Source organism: Salmo salar, chromosome 16, assembly GCF_965601325.2.
Source record: "Salmo salar chromosome 16, fSalSal1, whole genome shotgun sequence".
NCBI classification, from domain to species: Eukaryota; Metazoa; Chordata; class Actinopteri; order Salmoniformes; family Salmonidae; genus Salmo; species Salmo salar.
Window position 1 is genome coordinate 54,888,496 of NC_138306.1, and position 12,523 is coordinate 54,901,018.

The window sequence follows — 12,523 nt, forward strand, 5'->3', positions numbered from 1 at the left end:
GTGTGTGTGTGTGTGTGTGTGTGTGTGTGTGTGTGTGTGTGTGTGTGTGTGTGCGTGCGTGCGTGCGTGCGTGCGTGCGTGTGTGTGTGTCTCTCACCCCCAGGTACTCTGTGGTCAGTAGTGTCTCTCCGGACAACTCTCTGGGCTGCAGCTGAAGCACTTCCTCTTTGTCCAGGTCCGTTTCTATCGCGTCTTCCTGTTAACAAACACAGGACACGGTCATCATAGAACCACACCATTTCCCTCATTTTACTGAAGAGAACAGGAATTGATCCCAACCCTGATAGATCCACACCAGACTGAGACAGGGGCGGACTACATGGACTAGTCCAATAAGAAACAGTCATTTTCCGTTGCAAAACGTTTTCTGTTGCATGCCCTAATGAACACGACACATCTGAGAATAACATGACATAAGATTGTACTGGGAGAGAAGTGAAGTCTGTGAGATAGCTGTGAGACCATGGATAGAGAAGTGAAGTCTGTGAGATAGCTGTGAGATCATGGAGAGAGAAGTGAAGTCTGTGAGATAGCTGTGAGACCATGGATAGAGAAGTGAAGTCTGTGAGATAGCTGTGAGATCATGGAGAGAGAAGTGAAGTCTGTGAGATAGCTGTGAGATCATGGAGAGAGAAGTGAAGTCTGAGATAGCTGTGAGACCATGGATAGAGAAGTGAAGTCTGTGAGATAGCTGTGAGATCATGGATAGAGAAGTGAAGTCTGTGAGATAGCTGTGAGATCATGGAGAGAGAAGTGAAGTCTGTGAGATAGCTGTGAGATCATGGATAGAGAAGTGAAGTCTGTGGGATAGCTGTGAGATCATGGATAGAGAAGTGAAGTCTGTGGGATAGCTGTGAGATCATGGATAGAGAAGTGAAGTCTGTGGGATAGCTGTGAGACCATGGATAGAGAAGTGAAGTCTGTGAGATAGCTGTGAGACCATGGATAGAGAAGTGAAGTCTGTGAGATAGCTGTGAGATCATGGATAGAGAAGTGAAGTCTGTGAGATAGCTGTGAGACCATGGATAGAGAAGTGAAGTCTGTGAGATAGCCGTGAGACCATGGAGAGAGAAGTGAAGTCTGTGAGATAGCCGTGAGACCATGGAGAGAGAAGTGAAGTCTGTGAGATAGCTGTGAGACCATGGAGAGAGAAGTGAAGTCTGTGAGATAGCTGTGAGATCATGGAGAGAGAAGTGAAGTCTGTGGGATAGCTGTGAGATTATGGAGAGAGAAGTGAAGTCTGTGAGATAGCTGTGAGATCATGGAGAGAGAAGTGAAGTCTGTGAGATAGCTGTGAGATCATGGAGAGAGAAGTGAAGTCTGTGAGATAGCTGTGAGATCATGGAGAGAGAAGTGAAGTCTGTGGGATAGCTGTGAGACCATGGATAGAGAAGTGAAGTCTGTGAGATAGCTGTGAGATCATGGATAGAGAAGTGAAGTCTGTGAGATAGCTGTGAGACCATGGATAGAGAAGTGAAGTCTGTGAGATAGCCGTGAGACCATGGAGAGAGAAGTGAAGTCTGTGAGATAGCCGTGAGACCATGGAGAGAGAAGTGAAGTCTGTGAGATAGCCGTGAGACCATGGAGAGAGAAGTGAAGTCTGTGAGATAGCTGTGAGATCATGGAGAGAGAAGTGAAGTCTGTGGGATAGCTGTGAGATTATGGAGAGAGAAGTGAAGTCTGTGAGATAGCTGTGAGATCATGGAGAGAGAAGTGAAGTCTGTGAGATAGCTGTGAGATCATGGAGAGAGAAGTGAAGTCTGTGAGATAGCTGTGAGATCATGGAGAGAGAAGTGAAGTCTGTGAGATAGCTGTGAGATCATGGAGAGAGAAGCAGTATTGCTGTTTGTAAAGACTTTAAAACTGAAGTCCGTTCTCGGTGAAACGGCCACGTCCGTTTGGGAGATTCCAACAACGAACACTGATTTTTTTTCTCCCATTGGACATCAATGCACATGCGATAGAACAGGAGAATGTGTGCTGCGGTACCCAGATGCTGGGGGGGGGGGGGCGAACAGTGGCGCTGTTTTTCCGTTTACGGGGGAAGGTATGTGATCATGCCGATAACACCAACAATAACACCATTATATTATAAGCAAAATGGTAACACTACTTTTCTAGGTTATATGGGGCATTTTCTAGAATGGCATCACATTCAGCACAATAGGGTGGTTTCACTTTGTACTGATCTCACTTGTCAATGGAAGTAAAGTGTTTCACATATTTGCTCGTAGAGGGTCAGCGAATGGGGGCACATACCCACCAACACACACACACATTCTCAAACCCAGCATACACCTGGGTGACCCCGGGTCCCAAGGCACTTCTGTGGCCCTTATCTGATAACCCACTTTCCCAGAGAATCCAACCTGGCAGCCCCATCAGACAGCACACAGGTGGGAGACACCCAATATCTGTGTCGAGCTGGGAAAGACGTCAAATATAGTATGTGTTATCATTGATCCCCTCCCTCTCTTTTCATATCTAATTTTTTTGGGAGGTGTTCTTGAGGTAGTAATGTGTGTGTGTGTGTGTGTGCGTGTGTGTGTGTGTGCGTGTGTGTGTGTGTCTGTGTGGTTCAAAGGACTCTGGGATGGTTTGACAAATGGCGAGTGTGTGAGTGTGTCAGGGTTAGTAGGAGTGTGTGTGTGTGTGTGTGTGTGTGTGTGTGTGTGTGTGTGTGTGTGTGTGTGTGTGTGTGTGTGTGGCAGCCGGCAGGGTCGGTAGGTAGAAGTATGTATGTCCCATCTGTGGAGGAGTGTCTAGGGGACAGAGGCGATGCGTCTTTGGATATTTGCGTGTGTGTCCAGATCATGATCAACATGGCAACGAGGGTGAGATGACGAGCTTACTTCATCATCGTCATCCTCCTCTTCGTCATCAGACTCTGGTCCCTCTTCAGTCGCCTCCCCTGGTTACAAAAGAGACACATCAGGTCAGCTCACAAAGGTGAGAGGTCAAATAGAACATGAAGAAACCACAGCTTGTACATACAGTGGCCTCCAACAGAACAGTGTATATAGGTGGGATTGTGTATACTTAAGCAATAAGGCACGAGGGAGTGTCTCTCTCAGTACTGAATTTCCACAACAATATTTTTTATACATTTGCAAAAACTTCTAAAAACCAGTTTTTGCTTTGTCATTATGGGGTATTGTGTGTAAATTGATGAGGGGAAGAAAATAAAAAAAGATCTCCGTTTTAGAATAAGGCTGTAATGCAACAAAAATGTGGAAAATATGAAGGGGTCTACATTTTTTCCCAAATGCACAGTATATTGTGCTGGTGCGTGTCAATATGTGCCAATGCAGGTCTGTGTGCATACATGATGAAATGGACTACTTCTATGTGTTTATACCTCTGTTGTGTGTGTGACTGACCTGAGTTGAGCTGTTTGATAATGAACTCAATCTGCCTGTTGAGCTCCGGGTTCTCCTCTTTACTGTAGCAGCGAAGGATCTCCTCCATACTCTAGACAAACAGACAGAATTTTTCTCATTTAGCAGATGCTTTCATCCAGAGTGACTTACAGTAGTGAGTGTACACATTTCTTATACTTTTTCGTACTGGACACATGGGAATCGAACCCACAACCTTTGCGTTGCAAGCGCTATGCTTTAGCAACTGAGCCACACACACGGAAACCAATCACCAACAATGTTAATCTGTTAAGCCCTTGACACACACACACACACACACACACACACACACACACACACACACACACACACACACACACACACACACACACACACACACACACACACACACACACACACACACACACACACACACACACACACACACACACACACACACACACACTAACCATCTCCTTGGCTTCCTCTCGCACTGCATGAATACACAGGATGCTATACAGTGTTCCGTTCACGTACGGCCTTATCTGTAAAAACACACACAAGCCTGTAAAGTACATGTTCACATACGGACGAATCTGTAAAAACACACACAAGCCTGTAAAGTACACTGATTGCGCTTCTGCTTGTAAACAGGACTATAGAGTCATGATCTGATTTTCTCAAGGGGGGGACGAGAGAGGGCCTTGTATGCTTGCTTGTGGGTAGAGTATAAGTGGTCTAGGACTATTGCCCCCTAGTGGTGAAGGAGAAGTGTTGATGGAAGTTGGGCATCACATCTTAATGACGCGTAATTAAAATCACAGGCAACCAGGAAAGCAGCCTCTGGGTGCACGGTTTCCGGCTTGTTTATAGCCTCGTACATTAAGTACCAGCTTGCTGTTTTTATTGTCCTGAGGTGGAACATATACAGCAGTCACGATAACAGGTCGGCATTTGACCATCAGGTATTCCAAGACGGGTGAACAATAGGTCGAGACTTCCACTGCGCATGAGTCAGCACACCATTTGCTGTTGATGATGAGAGGCATACCCCTCCCCCTCTCGATTTCCCTCAATCCAATGTCCTGTCTGCTCGGTGAATGAAGAATCCATCAAGTTGGATAGCCATGAATATTGCAGTTACGAGAATCTCTTTGATAACAAATCTGCGATCGGAGGTCATTCATGTTATTACCAAGAGACTGTACATTGGCAACTAGAATGGAGGGAAGACGTGGCCGGTTTTCCCTTCGCCTTAATCTCGCCAGGACATCCCCTCTCCTGCCTCTTTATCGGCGGCGTTTCCTCTTGGATAGCCCGAGAATTGGATCAGAATTACACAAAGAGCCCAGGGCAGATGAGTCGAAGTTTAAGCCGGAATTGAGGTTAGTAACTGTCGATCTGATGTTCAGAAGATCTTATCGATCATAATAATCACAGCGGATACATAAACGCCAAAAGAATCACAAAATAGCAAAGTTGGAGCAGAGCTCACAAGACGGCAGCCATAGAGTAGGCTTGGGCGCTATAGCGTATACCAAGGTATTTGGAAATAGCCACGGGATGGTTTTTCAATACCATTCAATTTATTTGAAGTTTTTCCCAATACATTTTTATATTTGTAACTATTTTTTTTTAAGTAAATACCTGCAGTCAACTTGTGCAATGTGTTAGAAGATAAAGCAGATCGCCTTCTAATTTCATCTGTCACATTATTTTACGTTATAAAGCTTACCGCAGTTCCCCAGAACATTTGAGCCAGTCATGTGTTTGTTTGTAAATAGCACAATGGGTGAAAGCTGTGTATTGTAAGGGGTCGTGTTTTATATTGAAGTGATCAGGGTGATCAGGGACGTGCAACTATAGTTTTCCTTCACAGAAAATCCATTAGTGCAACACATTCAGACAGGAAACAGCTTCATTTTCATCAGATGACAACAGAAGTCCAATGCTATTTTATCACATCTGCTCCTGCTCCGCCCTCTGGTGTTCATCCGGTGTCTTCTTGACCTGCAGTCCCTGTACACTCTCCCTCTCTGTGTGATTGTGTGGTTGGAGACAGGTGTGCTGGAGTCAGAGCAGATCCCTACCAGCTGCAACTCGTTCCATAATCAAGACCTCTACAAATACTCAGTCCTGCCACGTCCACTCTGCCAGATCATTATCTCTGCTCAGTCAGTTCATGATTCTAGCCATTTATGATTATTCAAGATCCTGTTACACTGTTCTGCCTGTATCCCTGCCTGACATTGTTTATCCTCTCATTGCAGTTACCGCTCTGTCTCTGGCTCCTGTCTCCTGTTCCTCATCTCACCACCCAACTACCTTGCTGTGGATTTTACTCACCACCACTACCTTGGATTCCCATCAGGACCGGTTTACCCTGTTCTACTCAGCTAACTCCAACCTCCACATCTGTTTTTTCTGCAACTCATCCGAGCTTTCCCGGATCTGCACTCCATATCTCTCTGTGTAACAATACATATTTTGATTAATTCATCCCTGTTTCCTCATCTGAGTCTGCTCTTGGGTTCCCCTGTGTCGCTCCGCTTAACATATTTGGCTGGCAGTCACAAGTAAATGAGCTTACAATGAAAAAGCAAGGTATTTTTTGCCAAAAGGATGCATGGCCATCATATTTCTAATGTTTATCATAGAAATAATGTAGCCAGGTACATTTCCTAATGTTTGGCTTAAAGTTAATCTTGCATTTTACCAGAGAAAAGTAGCTACACATCAGTCAGAGCGCTGTCTACTGATAGAATTCCCTTTTGTGAATTCTCATCCGAGTGGAAAAGTGCAATATTAGTGTGATGTCGAGAAGAAATTACAATAAAATAATTTTACATCTGTGTTTACAAAACGCATTAAAAGATTTAAAGCTTTTTATATATTTTCTTCTGTGCGTGCAAAATGAATAATTCTGCATTAACGCAACCCCTAAGTTTAACCTGTTTAGGATAGGGGGCAGTATTTTCACGGCCGGATAAAAAACGTACCCGATTTTAATCTGGTTATTACTCCTGCCCAGAAACTAGAATAAGCATATAATTGTTTGATTTGGATAGAAAACACCCTAAAGTTTCTAAAACTGTTTGAATGGTGTCTGTGAGTATAACAGAACTCATATGGCAGGCCAAAACCTGAGAAGATTCTAAACAGGAAGTGCCCTCTCTGACCATTTCTTGGCCTTCTATAGCCTCTTTATTGAAAACAGAGGATCTCTGCTGTAACGTGACATTTTCTAAGACTCCCATAGGCTCTCAGAAGGCGCCAGAACGTTGAATGATGACTCTGCAGTCCCTGGCTGAAAAACAGTAGCGCATTTGGATAGTGGTCGATCTGAGAACAATGTAATGGGCGCGCGTGCACGTGAAGAGTCCATTTTACATTTTCAGTCTTTGAACGAAAACAACGTCGCCCGGTTGGAATATTATCGCTATTTGACGAGAAAAATGGCATAAAAATGGATTTTAAACAGCGTTTGACATGCTTCGAAGTACGGTAATGGAATATTTTGCATTTTTTTGTCACGATACGCGCCGGCGCGTCACCCTTCGGATAGTGTCTTGAACGCAAGAACAAACGCAGCTATTTGGATATAACTATGGATTATTTGGAACCAAACCAACATTTGTTGTTGAAGTAGAAGTCCTGGGAGTGCATTCTGACAAAGAACAGCAAAGGTAATCCAATTATTCTTATAGTAAATCTGAGTTTGGTGAGTACCAAACTTGGTGGGTGCCAAAATAGCTAGCCTGTGATGGCCGGGCTTTCTACTCAGAATATTGCAAAATGTGCTTTCACCGAAAAGCTATTTTAAAATCGGACATAGCGATTGCATAAAGGAGTTCTGTATCTATAATTCCTAAAATAATTGTTATGTTTTTTGTGAACGTTTATCGTGAGTAATTTAGTAAATTCACCGGAAGTTTCGGTGGGTATGCTAGTTCTGAACGTCACATGCTAATGTAAAAAGCTGGTTTTTGATATAAATATGAACTTGATTGAACAAAACATGCATGTATTGTATAACATAATGTCCTAGGAGTGTCATCTGATGAAGATCATCAAAGGTTAGTTCTGCATTTAGCTGTGGTTTTGGTTTTTGTGACATTATATGCTAGCTTGAAAAATGGGTGTCTGATTATTTCTGGCTGGGTACTCTCCTGACATAATCTAATGTTTTGCTTTCGTTGTAAAGCCTTTTTGAAATCGGACAATGTGGTTAGATTAACAAGAGTCTTGTCTTTAAAATGGTGTAAAATAGTAATATGTTTGAAAAATGGACGTTTTTGGATTTTTGAGGAATTTGTAATTCGCGCCACGCCCTATCATTGGATATTGGAGCGGTGTTCCGCTAGCGTAACGTCTAGATGTAAGAGGTTAACTTGCTAGTTATCTAAGTAAATTACTGAATTAAGGTGACAGGGCATCATATTGTGTAAGTTTTCTGCCGTGTTTGAGAAGTCAAAGCCCTTTGGATGAGTTATCTGTACAGCTGCCACTAGTATCTTTTGATTTCCTTGAGTTTTTTTGCAGCTCTGTTCTCAGCCGTCTGCTCCTCCCCCTCTTCTCCAAGCAGAGCAAGCAGGCCCGTTTCCCTAGCGACTCCAGATTCCAAACAGACACAGTGTGTAACCATGCTGCTTCAGAGACAGTACTGATCTTGCTTTAAACAAGCATGCGTCAAAACTTTGTTCATTTGCACAATGTCTCTCGTTCACATTCACTTGTAAATGTCCAAACTCACCAAAAATGACATTCGGTAGCTCCTACCTATATACGTATAACTTTATGAGCTGGACCGCCTGTCTAAAATTTGTTAACATATTTCGCTAGCAGCCTCCATGGAAAGTGATTATTAGTTGTGCTAATTTAATTAGCATACTGGTAACAGACGTGAAAAATGATAAATTCTGCATTAACGCGGCCCCTAAATTTAACTTGCTAGTTATCTAAGCAAATTACTGAATTAAGGTGTTTGTTGGCACCCCTTTGTGTACTAAGCCAGTAATACAGTAAATCCCGGGATGAGAGAAGGACTGTATGACGATATGAACATCTGAATACAGCTCAACCCTACCATACAGTACGCCACCATCGCGCCAGCAAGCAGACTAGTGATCAGCTGGGACTGGTGCAGATTAACAGATTTATAGATTAACCTCTCTTTGTGTGTGTGTTTTATATGCGAGTAGTTTGTGTACATTCACAACTGCGGGTGTCTGTCTGTGTGTGTGGGTGTGTGAGAGTTGTGTGTGTCTATGAAAGTGTGTGTGTGTTTGTGTGTTTGTGTGTGTTACCTCGTGGTTCTCGTGTCCCAGAAGGTCAGTTAGAACCTTCAGCACGTGTTTAGGGTTCTCAGCACACTTCCTCTTTCCTGGAACAAAAAGATAAGTCATCATGACAGAGATACGGATTAGGGTTGGATACGGGTGTGAAAGAACAAGAAGATAAGTCATCATGACAGAGATACGGGTTAGGGTTGGATACGGGTCTGACAGAACAAGAAGATAAGTCATCATGACAGAGATACGGGTTAGGGTTGGATACGGTCTGACAGAACAAGAAGATAAGTCATCATGACTGAGATATGGGTTAGGGTTGGATACGGGTCTGACAGAACAAGAAGATAAGTCATCATGACAGAGATACGGGTTAGGGTTGGATACGGGTCTGACAGAACAAGAAGATAAGTCATCATGACAGAGATACGGGTTAGGGTTGGATACGGGTCTGACAGAACAAGAAGATAAGTCATCATGACAGAGATACGGGTTAGGGTTGGATACGGGTCTGAAAGAACAAGACGATAAGTCATCATGACTGAGATACGGGTTAGGGTTGGATACGGTCTGACAGAACAAGAAGATAAGTCATCATGACTGAGATATGGGTTAGGGTTGGATACGGGTCTGACAGAACAAGAAGATAAGTCATCATGACAGAGATACGGGTTAGGGTTGGATACGGGTCTGACAGAACAATAAGATAAGTCATCATGACAGAGATACGGGTTAGGGTTGGATACGGGTCTGACAGAACAATAAGATAAGTCATCATGACAGAGATACGGGTTAGGGTTGGATACGGGTCTGACAGAACAATAAGACAAGTCATCATGACTGAGATACGGGTTAGGGTTGGATACGGGTCTGACAGAACAATAAGACAAGTCATCATGACAGAGATACGGATTAGGGTTGGATACGGGTCTGACAGAACAAGAAGATAAGTCATCATGACAGAGATACGGGTTAGGGTTGGATACGGGTCTGACAGAACAATAAGATAAGTCATCATGACAGAGATACGGGTTAGGGTTGGATACGGGTCTGACAGAACAATAAGATAAGTCATCATGACTGAGATACGGGTTAGGGTTGGATACGGGTCTGACAGAACAATAAGACAAGTCATCATGACAGAGATACGGGTTAGGGTTGGATACGGTCTGACAGAACAATAAGATAAGTCATCATGACAGAGATACGGGTTAGGGTTGGATACGGGTCTGACAGAACAATAAGATAAGTCATCATGACTGAGATACGGGTTAGGGTTGGATACGGGTCTGACAGAACAATAAGACAAGTCATCATGACAGAGATACGGGTTAGGGTTGGATACGGTCTGACAGAACAATAAGATAAGTCATCATGACAGAGATACGGGTTAGGGTTGGATACGGGTCTGACAGAACAATAAGATAAGTCATCATGACTGAGATACGGGTTAGGGTTGGATACGGGTCTGACAGAACAATAAGACAAGTCATCATGACAGAGATACGGGTTAGGGTTGGATACGGTCTGACAGAACAAGAAGGTTTCATTCTGCTCTCTCCATCTAACTCAATTTGATTTTAATCAATCCATTCAATGGGCATTTAACATTAGACCCAGGGCCAGAAGTCTATACAAGGCCTAGGGACAATTTATTTTATGTAACCCTTATTTTACCAGGTAAGTTGACTGAGAGCACATCCTCATTTACAGCAACAACCTGGGGAATAGTTACAGGGGAGAGGAGGGGGGATGAATGAGCCAATTGTAAACTGTAGATGATTAGGTGGCAGTGATGGTATGAGGGCCAGATTGGGAATTTTAGCCAGGACACCAGGGTTAACACCCCTACTCTTAAAATAAGTATCATGGGATCTTTAGTGACCACAGAGAGTCAGGAAACCCGTTTAACATCCCATCTGAAAGACGGCACCCTACACAGGGCAATGTCCCCAATTACTGCCCTGGGGGGATTGGGATACGTTTTTTTAGACCAGAGGAAAGAGTGCCTCCTACTGGCCCTCCAACACTTCCAGAAGCATCTGGTCTCCCATCCAGGGACCAACCAGGACCAACCCTGCTTAGCTTCAAAAGCAAGCCAGCAGTGGGATGCAGGTTGGTATGCAAAGACACTCCTTTGATGAGTCGTGAGTAGAAGTAAATGGTCCTGTGTGGCTCAATTGGTAGAGCATGGGCTCTTGCAACGCCAAGGTGTAGTGGGTTTGATTTCTGCTGGGGCCAACCATAGTATGGGTCCCATACGGAAAAATGAATGGACGTATAACTGTAAATGGCTTTGGATAAAAGCATTTGCTGAATGGCAGATAATATGATGTATATTGTAATAGGTAATTTAAGATCTAACTAGCTAACTCATTATAATTCTGTGGGAGATAGAGAGAAGGGATCACTGCCCCTACCTAACTCTTTAGCCAAGGTGCATAAAGGAAAGAGATGCTCCAGTACTTTTGTATACATTTTACCCAGTAGTACTGAGCCAAAAGTGGTCCCCGAAAATTGCGTACCACTATGACGTGCAGCTTGCTAGATGTCACCGAAATGGTGAGAGGCAGAAGCTCATTGGCTAGTCTTCGAATAGCTAGGAACTCATTGGCTGGCCCACATGGGGGAAAATGTAAGGAAAATGTCACAGCTTCCAGAAAAAAACGTCTCTTTCAAACTAGGGATTTCATGTCTTAGTTGAGGTAAAACAGTAATTCTGCTAATAGACTATACATGTTTGGACTACATATTGACACATCCAGCACAAAGCGGGAGCTTTCAAAAAATACTTAGTCGTCGCCAAAGTTCCGGAGAATGTCTTTAAGGAGCAAACTGAAGTGAAGAGGAATTTCAGCAACTCTTGGAGGACAGTGGAAGTTGATAAAATTCCTATAAAGATGCTGAATTTCCAGTTCACTTCACACAACTGATGTGGACTGTGTTAGTGTTCCCTGTATAGGTGGTGTGGGAACCCATGTCCAAAATACTTTTGCTTCTATTGGTTTCAACTGAGGGCCTGTTTATTGTTTTGGGTGCTTTTGCACCGCGGATGGTAAATAATCTGAGGGAAACGTAGCCTGATCCCAGATCTGTTTTTGTTGTACAGGCAACTCCTATTGTCATTGATATGTTAAGAGTTGGCAAGATGGCACAAATAGATCTGGGACCAGGCTAATGGACTGTGCCATCAGGTGGATGTCGTACTAGGTAGAAAGTGTACCAGGTATGGGTGGTACCAGGAGATGAGTGTACCAGGTATGGGTGGTACCAGGAGATGAGTGTACCAGGTATGGGTGGTACCAGGAGATGAGTGTACCAGGTATGGGTGGTACCAGGTGATGAGTGTACCAGGTATGGGTGGTACCAGGTGATGAGTGTACCAGGTATGGGTGGTACCAGGAGATGAGTGTACCAGGTATGGGTGGTACCAGGTGATGAGTGTACCAGGTATGGGTGGTACCAGGTGATGAGTGTACCAGGTATGAGTGGTACCAGGTGATGGGTGTACCAGGTATGGGTGGTACCAGGTGATGAGTGTACCAGGTATGGGTGGTACCAGGTGATGAGTGTACCAGGTATGGGTGGTACCAGGTGATGAGTGTACCAGGTATGGGTGGTACCAGGTGATGAGTGTACCAGGTATGGGTGGTACCAGGTGATGGGTATACCAGGTGATGACAGGCTACCTCTGGTGCGTAGACATAGGTTCATGAGCAGGGCCACAGCGTACTCCAGAGTGTAGTCAGACAGACAGTCAGAGTCCTGCAGCTCATCTACCAGCCAGTCAATGAGACCGTCCTCTATCATGGCTGACTGCTGGCTCCTCCTAGAGCGCCACACACACACACACACACACACACACACACACACACA

The 12,523-nt window shown here is 44.1% G+C and overlaps 1 protein-coding gene across 2 annotated transcripts in view; it reads right to left on the reverse strand.

Annotated features, from left to right (window-relative positions):
• Positions 1–12,523, reverse strand: part of armc9 (armadillo repeat containing 9) — a 97,230-nt gene that overhangs the window by 45,258 nt on the left and 39,449 nt on the right. For both annotated transcript variants that reach the window (XM_014149854.2, XM_014149853.2), the window contains 6 exons: positions 12,337–12,476; positions 8,666–8,742; positions 3,830–3,904; positions 3,381–3,471; positions 2,853–2,911; positions 98–196 (listed from right to left, as the gene is read on the reverse strand). In XM_014149854.2, the coding sequence (XP_014005329.1) occupies positions 98–196; positions 2,853–2,911; positions 3,381–3,471; positions 3,830–3,904; positions 8,666–8,742; positions 12,337–12,476 (541 nt within the window). The remainder of the gene's footprint in view (positions 1–97; positions 197–2,852; positions 2,912–3,380; positions 3,472–3,829; positions 3,905–8,665; positions 8,743–12,336; positions 12,477–12,523) is intronic.